The sequence below is a fragment of the Populus euphratica genome, unplaced genomic scaffold (assembly GCF_000495115.2).
Source record: "Populus euphratica unplaced genomic scaffold, PopEup_1.0 scaffold1.1, whole genome shotgun sequence".
NCBI classification, from domain to species: Eukaryota; Viridiplantae; Streptophyta; class Magnoliopsida; order Malpighiales; family Salicaceae; genus Populus; species Populus euphratica.
In genome coordinates this window covers 2563387-2576675 of record NW_011499845.1, presented here as the reverse complement: position 1 = coordinate 2576675, position 13289 = coordinate 2563387, and the positions used below count along the sequence as shown (strand labels likewise).

Below are 13289 nucleotides of genomic sequence, written 5' to 3'. Positions count from 1 at the left end.
TGTTTGCATGGCAATGATGACGTACTTTGCAATGATGACCTTCCTTTAAATGCTTCCCCAGTCCCCTCCATCTCTTTCTCTCTCATATTCAACACAGCAACTACTGACGCCTGCATATGGGTGTGGTGTGGATCGACTGTGTCCATCCTACCCATGATGTACATGCATGATGCGTATGTTGGGACCGCGCCATGAGCATGACTTCTTGTCGGGACATCAATATTTTGGGTTTTTAAAAAAAAATAAAAATTACCACAACAAACTTAAAAATAAAAAAGAATGTCACGTTTTAAAAAAATTAGTGAAATAATGTAATTTAACTTTATTGTATTTTTAAAATGCAATATTCATTAAATATTTTTGAAATGCGCTCATTTAAAATATTGTAATTCACAAATATAATAATAATTAAAATTTAAACAAATCAAATACAAAATATTGTTTCTCTCTCAAAAAAAAACCACTGACACCTTCACTTTTCTTTTAAACTCTTATATTTTATATTTAAATCAACCAAATATCAAATTCATCTCATAAATCTCTAAGTATTCTTTAATATTTTTGCATTAAGAATCTATCATTCCCTTTGTTTCCACCATTGTTGCCGCTGCTAGCCCAATCATTCTTTTAATCCTATAAGCAAGGTAAATATACTGCGTTGCTATAAATTTATATTTGGTTTGGTTGAAATTGAATAATTATTAAGATTGAATTTAGAGTTTATGGTGAATTTAGAGTTTGTTGAATTAATGATAAATTAGTCAAAAATACATTCAATTAAAGTTTATTTGATATATTTAAATATGAAAATAAGTTAAATTAATGATGAATTGATTGTTTTAATTAATTATGTGTTGAGTTTAATTTAGGTTAAGTTGTCAAATTATAGATTTTGTGTGTATTATTGGAATCGGGCTAGTAATGCAGTTAAATACACACACATGTTCATGCACTAGAGCATATTGTATTTGTGTGGGGGGAATGTAAGTGGTATTTATGTGGAGATATCATAAAAGATCATATTCATTTGAGATATTAAAATTAAAAAATTACATACACATTCATGCAATAAAGCATATTGTATTTGCATGTGGGAAATGTAAGTGGTATTTGCATGGGGATATCATAAAAGATCATATTTATTTGAGATAACAAAGATAAAAAAGTCATATACATATGTTTCGACTTTTGTTCAAGATAGATAGAGACAAGTTATGTTTATATATTTTGGAATTACTTGAATATTACATTACTAAAATATTTTATATTTATTTTGCATGTATATATATTTTTTGGTTACATTCTCAAGGCTACTTATGATTATGGAATATGAAAATATATTGAGTTTAGTTAGAATTTGTTAATTGTGGTTATTATGGTTTTTTTAAATGAGATAAAATTTTGAGTATGGTTTATATATAAAGAAAACCCTATTAAAATTTTAATAAAATTATAAATATTTTAACTCTTTAAAATTATAAAATAAATAAAATTTTATATCAATAAAAACTATGATTTTATAAAATTTTCAAGTTTAAAATATAAAAATAACCCAAAACCTTACAATCATTTTAACTATAATCTAATTATTTTATTAAATATTGAGTTATTTCTCAAAATGATTTCCTAACTTTAGAATGTTATAGTTTAAAAACACGATATTTTAATATCATATTTATAAACCACAATATTAGTTATACAATTTAATTATATTTTGAATACTAATTTTCCAATTTATCACAGCTTTTGTCTTGTATTTTTTAGTTTCGGGTGTGTAACTACAAGGTCATGCCCTGATAAAAGCCTATTTATAGTAGGCACTATGTTTAATCAGAGAGGGGATTATTTTGGTTGACTCTTTAATATCTAGGGAACAAGTCAAATTGATCAGGGACCTGTAACTCCTCCAAATAAAGTTGGTGATTCGATCGGCTTGTTCACCAGTCTGATCATAAGGAGGTCATCATTAATTAGTACTAGTATTCATGTTGTCGAATCCCTCCTCGCTATTTATCAACCCTCCTTGACAGGCTCAGGAAACAGATCAGAGTAAAGAAAGAAACATCTAAAAAACTAAGAAGACTCGTGTCTGTGAACCCACGAATTTCAAACACATCATGTCTTCTCCCTTGAAGGGATTAAGGAGCTCGAAAAGGCCAAAATCCCTCCTGCAACAAGCCAGCGAACATACCAAGCTTACATTTAGCTACGTTAGCCATTATCACATTAATCGAGGGGGGGGAGGCGAATGAAAGGAAAAACGCAAACATATACAGTGGGAGAAATCGGGGGACCTTTTGATTGCTGCAGTAAAAGACATTGCTAAAAAGGATAGTGAAAACCTAGAAGAGTGGAGGGTTTGTTGGGTAGGTGCGAGAGGAGAGACTGCACAAGAGGTGACGGAGTGGATAATTCATGAGGAGAGGTGAAAGGGACGGTTTCAAAGGTAGGGGGATATCCCGACAGAAGCACGCCTAACGATACCAAAATAGGGTAGTGAGAGCAGGAAGAGCCTTTATAAGCTTTCGCATTTATTTCGGGTTGTCCCTCTGAGCCTCCCTCCAAATCCCCATGCCACCACCCATCATGCAAGATTGAAGATGTGCGATTGGCCCTACTCGATGCTATGGCATTTATTGGACAGTGCCAACACCATGACCCCTTCCTTATTACACTTTATGAGATACGCAGAACAAATCAGAGGGAAGGCATATGAGCATGACTTGACTAAACCTTTCTCTTGACTATTCTTTTTTCCATTCCTTCTTGGAGTTTGGCATTTGCACTCTTCCCCATGCTCTAACATGCTGTAGGCATACATACATGCAAATGGAAAGAGAATTCAAAGAAAGAACAAAAGAACATTTTCAGTCGCAACATCCGTTGCCCTCCTCTCTCTCTCTCTCTCTCTCTCTCTCTCTCTCATTCTACCTCAATTACGTGCTCTTTGTCCCCCTCCTCTCCTCCCCTCTCCTCTCACTTTGAAGATATCAAATTAAATGAAAGAATTTCTATCCTCCTCCTCCTCCTCCTCCTGCTCCTCCTCGGCTCCACAAACCAATACACATGACTAGCCAGTCTTATGATGGGTGTCCACGTATAGTCTTAAGTCAACATTATGCATTTCATTTCTTTTCATGCTCATACACCTCAATTTTTTCACAATACACTTGTAATTAAATGACGATTATTGAAGTATTAGTCCTTAATTGACAACATGCACGTGTGGAGCATTTACCGAAGCTCGTCAAGATGGTGGATGGATACACTTAATGTGCATGTTGAAAATTCTTTAAATATGTATAATATTGTTAGGTCTTTCACAAGAGAAATATTTGTGCACACGATCCTAGCAATTTGCTGCTCAGAACTTGAACTAGACGCTAATAAGTTCTCCTTTGACCATGAAAAATATAGTTTCAAATATTTGCAATTAATTAGCAGGTACACTTCTCTTGAGTTATTTGACTTCACTGTTGATGCATACAATAAAATAGATGTAAAAAACTCTCCAAAATAAACTCAGTACAAAAACATCTTTAAAGTTCAGGCTTGGTATTCCAAACTCAAAAGACACCAAGGATCCGAGACAAGCGAGCTCAGACGTCGTGGTAGCCCGAGCCCACCTCCCTAGAGCTATATGCATAAGAAAAAGACAATGATATGTTTAAAAAATTAATCGTCAAATCTAAGCAGGGCACCTGAGAGGAGGGGGACGAGGCCACCCACAAATACAAGAGAGTTCTCCAACATTTTTTTTTTTTGAATTGATTATTATAAATAACAAGCCCTTCAAAACAAAAGATTGCCTTTTAATGGCTAATATGCAAGTTCTGAATCAAATTCTGGTTTATGTGAATGATTTTTCATTCCGTACTGATGTGTAAGCCCCCAACATAGCTCCTCATCATTGAATTATGGTGAGCTGATTTTCGGAATGATTTAGGTCTACCTGGCAAGCGGATAACAGGAATTGCACTCTGGCACATCTTCAGAGTTTTGAAAAAAAATCCACTTTGTTTCTGTGTTAAAAAAAAATTAATTTTTTTTAATTTCAAAATAATTTTTAAAAATAAAATATTATTTTAATATATTTAAAAAAAAACACTTTAAAAAAATAATCTGGATTAAAAACAAATCACTGAAATTAAATGAAGTAAATGTCTCTTATAATGAAAAAAACTTGCACTTCGTTTTTGAAGGTGTATTGTTTATTTAGTTTCGTTACTAGCTACAAGCACAGTGTCTTGTCCTTCAGTTGATAAATTAATGTGCATGTTGTATGTGTCAAGTTTCCATATATATTTTTTTTTTTAATTTACGTGGGGTGTCCGGGCCAGCTTACACGCACCACGACTAATCCACACGGCCCACTGAACATCCTACAAGCCCAGTGAGCAGGTAAGGCACCGCGAAGGTGACAGGCATGCATGATAAAGTTCGAATCCAGGTACGGAGGAAGGGGACAAGCCCCTTCCACCGCTAGGCCAGAACCTCATTTACGTCAAGTTTTCATATTGTATGTGCTGCAAGTGACCAGAGGCTCATGGACCGCCTTTTCCAACTTTATAAGATATAATAAATTTATGCTAGCTTGTCTATTCTTCAAATCCTCTATATAAATGAACCAAGCTTAATTTAGTTAAATTCTGCTGATTAAAATTCGTGAATTAAAGTTAAAAGCAAGTTTGTTTAAGAGAACAAATAAGGTCGTTCATAAGCCTGTGTGAAAATTAATTTGAAAGGATAAATAAATAATTTATATAAAATTTAAGATGTGATCGGTGATATTCTTTTTAATATGTTTTATATAGTTAAAAACTGTAAATATAATTTATTTAAAAATTCATCAAATCCATTATTTTTCTAATATTTTTTATCAACTGAGTATACGAAGCAAGTATGTACCTGTGTCATGGATCATTCTCATTCAAAGTACTATAAATTTTAAAATTATTAAAGATTTATATAATTATTAACTTGAAAATTTAAAAAGATTAAATAAATATAAACTGAACTGAATATCTATAAATAAAAAAATTGCATCATGCGGCTGATTTTGAAGTGGAACCGCGTTCTTGCATGATGGCGGCCGTAGTTTGCCGGCCCTGCTGTATGCTTCTTTTTACGAGTTCCTTTTTTATAACCATAGGACATTGGATGGTTCAAGACTACCTGGACCTTTCTATATTACTGTGTGCTCCTGCATGGCTTAATTTTGTGAAGGCTTCATTATATGATCCTCCATTGCTTAATTTTCTGAGGGCTTCATGCTGATTATGTTTCTCTGGGCATACCGGCCTCTTCATCAATAAAATTGTTAAATAAAGCAGAACTACCACCACATATATGTAATAGAACACGGAAAACTTTCAAATTATTTGTAACCTGTGAATCGATTCTCAATATAATCTCTAACTAAAACTTACTCAGATGGAGCATGAGGTTTCCCTCCATTCAGCACCTTTTATGCTGGACGGGAACAGCAATTCAGCAACTCCTTTCAATTTCTTCTTCTTTCTTTTCTGCTCTGCGAAAAATATATCACCTTGAACGCTAAAGGAGTAAAGGAAAATTCCAGAAGAAAATGCACGGTATTTTTCTTTGAGAAAGCACAGGAATATCTTGCCAAATGTAAAAAGCATAAACAAGCACACAAATCCTGAAGGAAAAAGCAATCAAGCAACACCGGAAATGAAGCCAGCGGATGATAATCTAAATAAATTCTCAACCACAAAACTCATAAGCTTTTCTTCAGCAAAACCAATGTTTATACCGTTTATTCCAGTTGAACAAGAGTCGTTAAACAAATACAAAATCTATTGGGGCAGGCCAATGCAACAGGAGGAGAATTAAAGCCTTCACCGGAAAGAGACTCTTAAACCACTGAAACACAAACCATGAACCGAGCTAAGAATATATTGCTAGATATTCTGCTTTACATCCTCAAAAACCTCAGCACGTATCTATGACATCAGTGAAGGAAATAGTCAGCGGAGACAATGGTCTCTCTGTACAAAGTAACATCATGTATAAACCAATCACATTTCTTCATACGCAGTGGGTTTTTATTGGTTTCTTTCTACAGTATATACTGGCGAACAAAATACCTACTTTTGATTCCCGCTGGATCTATTCAAACTTCCAGGTGCTTTTCATTTTCTTCACATATTTACCATCATTCCAACATTTTATCCTGTACTCTGTCTCTCCATTTCATATTGATTTCTGCATCATATCATGCATAGAATGATACAATGACCGAATTGACACACAACACATTCTCATCACTAATATAACATGTGCAAGTAAACTAGATCACGGGAAATCAAGAGTCTGATCTGGTAGCTGTGAATGATGAAAGAAGACCAGCTGCTTGGACAGGTAAAATATCACCAAATGTTGACATGGCAGCTGCCGATCTGTCCTTGAATATGCCTACTTGCCCATCCGTTAACATAGATCCCAATTTTAAAGTGCTCTCTCCAAACCTGCTTCCAACCTGGTCATTATGATAAAAAAATTGTTATCATAATGTTAGCTTCTCAGACAACAACATTAACCTATGTTTTTCTTAGCTTCTCAGACAACAACATTAACCTATGTTTTTCCACCAAAAACTAAATCAAGAAAATGCCACAACAAAGGGGGGGAAAGCATGCCATCCCTCAAATTTTACATAATCATACTTGCTAGAATCCAGTCTCTATTTACTCACTATAATCAAATAAAGAAAATAAGCAATGGCGTAATCATCATTGATAACTTTACCTGTGGAACTACTTGTATCAACTACATATCTTATGACTGTTTGCTTAATTAAGATAGAATTTCTTTCCAGTCTCCCTGCCATTTCTAAGAGTGGTATTTGTCTTCTCTGCTGAAGTTTGAATTCTACTACTTCCCAATCCCAAGCATAAATTCTTATTTCAGTTCCCACGCCTTACATTGGTTGTCTTTTTCTTTTTATTTTAAGGGCACATGCTGTCAGAATGCTTCTATCCTGCAGCTTCTCATGGTTTTAATAGAGTATGGAATTGCCAGAAAGCTATCAGACTTCAAAGAGGCCTACCAAAAATCATGCTCCACATCTCTACAGGAACAGAGTCTGTTTGTTAGGAAGGATGGGTATGGAGGAGGAATCAGAGAGTAAACTATAAGAATGGTGAGGAGAAAGGATGCATGTAAACCCATCCATCTAGTTTTTGGGCTGACAAATGAGGGAGGAGACTGAGTCCACTATTCTCCAGAAGATATTTAATTCACCAAACATGGCACTTCTCCTTTGTGTCATTAAACTTCAAATCAAACAAAAAAAAAATGCTATTTCTGCTAATAATTCATTCTTACATAAACCAGTATCAGCTACATCTACAAAATTATGCTCTCATAATTTAATAACAACTAGGCTTCTTTTCTTCCTCTTCTCAGTAATAAAATAATTGAAAAGGAAAATAAAATTCAGGGACACTCATCTTCTGAATCTCAGACCTGTCCGGCCATGATATAGAAAGGCAAAAAAAAAAAAAAAAAAAAGCTTTACCTGCATGAAAGACTTCAAAATTGGTGTTGCTACACCAAAACTAGAGTTTTCATCCAAATCAATATTTCGAGAAAGCTCTTCATTGTTATAAGCTTTCCAGGAACTTCTAGAAGAGATATCATATGAAGTTGCTTGAAAAGAAGTCTTTGTTGTCACTCTTGAAGACAATGCTGGCGTGCTGGACAAGTAAGAAGAAATTAGCTGCATTGGACAACTAAGAAACTAGAAGAAAATTCCAATTACACTTGAAATAATTGAAAAGGTTATTCAAAAACAGAAGACACTGAATTAATGTCATGTACAAATGTTTGGTGGGCATGATTTTCGAAGAAACGTGTTTCAAACATCAACCTGATTGGAAGGTATTTAAAGCGAGGAACAGTACAACATCTCATGATATTTGACTCTGGATTGGATGGTAGTTTTTGCATAGTATCAATATACATCCGGTTTAGTTGCACAAAGAACCCCAAAAGGACTGCATGTCGCAAGTATGACTGCCTCTCATTCTCCCACAAGTATGGCTCATACCTAAACAAGTAAAAAACACAATAAAAAGAGCCATCAAATCAGACAAAAGATATTCAATTATGCCATAACTCCTAATCATGATGGGAAAATGAACTACTACTTCAGTGATTCAAAATGCAAATTGTATACAGAGATACACAAGGAAAGAAGTCCCCTGAGAGAACATCAGCGCACAGAAGGGACAGCATGCAACTAATATCAGATTGGTAGTTCCCAAATTTTTATCATTAGTTGAGACCTTAACCTATATAATTTATCAGAGACCAGGTTGTTTGCTTTATGGCCTCAACACTTGGCCTTATAAGGAGAATGCCAACTGTGACTCTTAAGCCATAAGATGGTGACAATTCCCATGAATGGATTAATCAATTAAGGGCATGCCATGTGCACAGAAATACACACAACCTTTAGACCTAGAAGACAGAAGCCCAAGGTTGTACTTATTTGAAATTTTCATGCTTTCTTTTTAAATTAAGGATGAAAAGGCTTACGTAAGCCAGTCTATGGGATCAAGCCTCTGTGAAAAACAGTTAATTAACCCATCAATACGCTCTCTAAAGGCCGACTTCTTATGGCTTTGCTCCCGCTTCCGCCTGAAAGGAATCTTCACCCTTGGATTTCTAGATATCTCCTCATTGATATTGCAAGCACCCCCAGATAGAACATCAGCAGCAAATCTCAGGTCTAACAGAATTTGAAGAATTCCTTTCTCTGACACTTGAGAATGATGAGACTCACTAGAGGAAAGGAAGTCCTCATAAATTTCTATAACCTGCAAGAAGTATACAGTCAGCACATACAAGACGATGGGAAATGTTATTGGTCAATTTTAAATTAAACCAGTTCTCTTGCCATCCTATGCCACCACTTAAAAAATAGCAAGCAAGGAAAAAAAAAATAGACCCTAAAAACCAGCTGTTTAACAAATTCTAGCAGTGTAAGTAATCATGAATGTTTGATATTTACAATGAGATCCAAGAAAAGTGAATGATCAGCAGGCAAGGAAAGAAATTATTAAAACATGAAAACACTGTAAAACAACACCAGCATATGAATATACCAACCTAGATTGTTAATGAGGAATAAGGATGAAAAAATGGCCTTATAGCTTCTATTTAAATAATAAACAATAACACACAAAAAATAACAAAATAAGCTTAAGATTTAGAATATGGCTATAAATAACACATACATTACCACATTGAAATAGAACTTGTGGAGGAAGTAAAATCAACAGTCCAGCCCAGTTACATACCTTGTCCAGTAGTCTTGAAGCAAATTTTTGCAGAATTGATTTGTCCAGAACATGACCTCCAATTCTATGGATTTCTTCACATGCCCGAAACAGAAATGAGATGATATAGAGTGAAGGTATGGATGGTAGTGAAATTTTAATTTCTGGCTGGTTCTCATCAGATTGTTCTTGCTTGACTACTGTCTCTTCCCAGCCCTGCTCACATTCAAAGGATGACAAAGCTTAGCATGCTTGTAAACCAGATAAATTGTGCGGTGAACAGAAAACACAAGAACTATTTTTCTATAACAGCACGCATCCATTTCAGATGCTTGACAGAGATACAGAGAACATCAAAACAAAATATAGGGCTAGATTGGTAACTTGTCAAGCAAACACTACATACCCTCAAGGGAGTTGTTGCCGATAATCCATCATCTCTTCCAAGATCCAGAGCAAGAATGGTTGAAAGCTCATCAGTTAACCAGGATATCCATAAGATATGAGCTCTGATGCAAAGATCCCTTATGGTTCTGCCTAATTCTTCAAGTTTAGGACTTGCACTTTCATTTGCTCCAAGTAAAGCAGAGGCAGCAGATGAGGTCTGTCTTCTAGATCCGGTGGGAAATTGCCTGCCAGGACTGTCAGGGATAGGATAGTCATTGGCAACTCTAGATTGCCTCAATACAGATGGTAACTTGTCAAAAAATGCAGCCATAGTATCTTCGGCCCAAAACCTTGGAGAGCCCAGTATCACAGGAAAGTGTTTTGAGTGGTTTTGAAATGCAAACAGAAGTCTCCCAATGTAAAGAGATTTGTCAACAACCATGGCAGGAGAAACTGACAGGCCATCATTGTTAGCATTCCCCATTGTAGCATATAAACTATCAAGCTCCCTCTTGAGTTCTGTTAATATAGTTGACATGCTCTCATAACACTTATCCTGTAAAAATGGTGCCAACTCATTTAGCCTGAGAGCTGCTTTTGGAGATTCTAAGAAACTGAGCAGGTCCTCGAGAATACTTTGACAACAACTGTCCACTGCATCTCTGATACGACTAACTTCAGGACCAAAGAACGCATTGAGACAACTACGAAAATCATTCTCTTCAGGTGATACCTTATGACCAGAACCTAGACCAGACTTCTTTGCATTGGGTTCAATAAACCAAACCCCACCACCAGTGCAAGGTCTGTTCAAGTATGCCTGAAAGTCAATCGGTTCACCAGGAGTCTCTCTGACTGCACAAATGGACTCTCCCAAATTGATGCCTCTAACCAAATCCTCAAATCGTGATTTGATTATAGTTTTCATCCTCTGAACAAAAGCACCTTCAAATATCTCATCCCAGAGATCCGAGTCATCTTCTAAAACTAACTCTCGGATCCTACTCCAAGGCAACTCAATGTCAGACCCAAAAACACTCTTGAGCCAATCCAAACTTCCCTCCAATACTTGCTTACTACCCATAGTCTCCCTAATAATCTTCTCAGCCACCGAAAGCTCTCCACCCGTGGCAATCGCATCAATCAAGAACCTCCCATTAATCTTACTCACAATCTCTCCGCCACAATCCCTCAACCAACTCAAACAAGTCCTGGCAATATATTCTTTATCTAGAAAAACATTCACAGACTCGAGCTGTTCCCTAAACAATTTCCACAATCTCACTTCCTCATCTGGATTCGGAATCCCCCCAAACAACTGGGAAGCGGGAGGAGAACCCAAAATAACTTTATAAAACAAAGGCATGTCATTCAAAACTTGCAAAAACAACTCTCCTACTTGTCCTACACTAACTTGAATTATCTTTAAGACTTCACAAAACACAAAAACGACAACCTCACCACTGACATTATCATTTTTTACATCAACCCAACCGAAACCCCCTATTTTTTGTGAAATCCATGACTTTCTGCTATCAAGAAACAAACCCAATACCTGATCAGGCTCCAATTCATCAATCACTGCTGCCGCAGCCAACGCATCCGCATAACTCCCAATTCCCAACCCGTGATCTGACAACCTCTCGCGACTTTTCTGTGAAATCTGCACTTTCAAACTCTCCACAATCTGCCATTGATGCTGCAAGAGTGGGAAATTCGACAAGATCTTATTATAATCACTATTCATCAACGTACTCTGCACATGCTTTGCACGTGTATACCTCCCTGCTGCCTCCAAAAACATGAATTCGTCCAAGCACCCCCAGATATTCTCCGGGGTATCAACTAAATATTTGACCCGACACGCGATCCCATAAATTTTACCATGCGTAGTGCTAGGGTTTGTGAATTTGGGGGTTTCTGATAACGGAGAAGCAGAAAGAGAGCGAATGTTGATGTGAATCGATGCGATGTTATGCGAGATTGATCCACAATAGGATTTCATGAGTACGATAGAATCGGCCGAATCAATTAGGTCACGATATCGGTTACCGACTAATTGACGAAGCTCTTCTTTCTTTTCTTCGATTTGCTGTCGAGTTGCAGATTCGACATTGCGGATTTCGGATATGGTTTTTGAACGGAGTAGTGATTCGGCGTCCCGATAGCCTCCGCCGCTCAGCGTGGCGGGGCGGTCGTCGGTAGCGGAGGGTGTAGATACTCTCATTGTTTTGGATTAATTTTACATGTAGGGAGAGGAGTAGCGTCAAGAGAAGAGAAAAGGGTGGTGGTGGTGGGTTTTTTTTTTTTTTTTTGAAGATCTGGAGGGATGTAAGATTTAAGATTTTGTTTGTGTTTACTATTTATAGTGACACTGTATTTACTGAAATGACCCTATTCTGATTTAATTCCCTCCTTTTTTTCCCTCTCTTGTGACGACTTAGAAAGTAAATAAGAAAACAAAAGGGTCTAAATTGCAATTATCCATTGTAATTTAAAAAATTATCATTTATATCATGATTTTATATATGCATTAATATTTAATTTTCTTCTAAAATTCTTTAAAAAAAAAATTATCAAAACTACTGCCATTGTTTTTCACATGACGAAAAAGTTCTATCGGCACAAGCCCCTCTTTGCCTCTTCATTTGTACTCGCTCCCGCCACCCTCTGAAGAACCACCATGATCGTTACAGTTACGATCGTTAAAGTGGCTATCAGATGCAAACACCCTCAATAGATCAGTACTCTTTCCGTCACTTTGACGTTGGACCAATCTATCACTAACCCTTCCTCGGACATGACTCACCACATGCTCATCCTCAAGCTCCTGCTGTGTTTACAGGTGTGACGATGTCCGGGTGCTTCCCCTCCATCATCACCCCGTCTTCTCACTGCTTCTGATTGAGATTCCTTGAGGAAGGAAGAACTAAGCACAGAAACATAGTGTAGACTAGCAATAGCCATTAATCCAAATTCGTCAGAGTAATTAATTATCCAAGAAAAAAAGAAAAACTTGCAGGATTAGGATGCCGCTGTGGTTAATTTGTCTACCTTCACCTTCACAAAACAAGCTGCCATCACCATCACCATCACCATCACCAATGACTGATACAGAACCCAAGAAATTCTAGACAGGAATCACCGCTGCCTCGCTGTAAAGTCAAATCAAAACAATAATTTTTGTTGTCTTCGTAACATATACATTTTTATCTTAAAATCTTCATTTACCCTTTGCTAATAAATTCAATCCTCACTACGAAGACAAATGAGCTCTGTTAATTTCGAAGTAAAGGAAACGAAGCTCTAGAGAAAGACCGACTCAGACTGAAATAATCGGCCAACTTAAGTCTCTAGTTAATCTGTATCTTGATGAAGACTCCTGGGAAGGCATCGTATCTGAGATTCATTTCCTCACACTCAACGACCTGAAAACTTTCTATTTGTCATTTTCAAACAAGTCTCTTGCGTTAGATGTAAGACCACACAGTGGATTCCCCTCCGAGTCTAGTAGAAATCTCTGCCACTGATTGGGAATAGGTCTAACATTTCTAGCATGGCTAGAAACTCAACGGTAGTTAATTTTCTTAGGGC

The 13289-nt window shown here is 36.4% G+C and overlaps 1 protein-coding gene across 1 annotated transcript; it reads right to left on the bottom strand.

Annotated features, from left to right (window-relative positions):
* Window positions 1-5727: 5727 nt before the first annotated feature.
* Window positions 5728-12012, bottom strand: LOC105115759 (conserved oligomeric Golgi complex subunit 1-like). The gene is made up of 6 exons (XM_011012805.1): window positions 9715-12012; window positions 9330-9524; window positions 8566-8846; window positions 7895-8074; window positions 7544-7721; window positions 5728-6502 (listed from the first exon to the last, which is right to left on the bottom strand). Exons 1-6 carry the CDS (start codon window positions 11920-11922, stop codon window positions 6329-6331), a joined length of 3216 nt encoding a protein of 1071 aa, XP_011011107.1. The 5' UTR covers window positions 11923-12012; the 3' UTR covers window positions 5728-6328.
* Between the last annotated feature and the right edge of the window lie 1277 nt (window positions 12013-13289).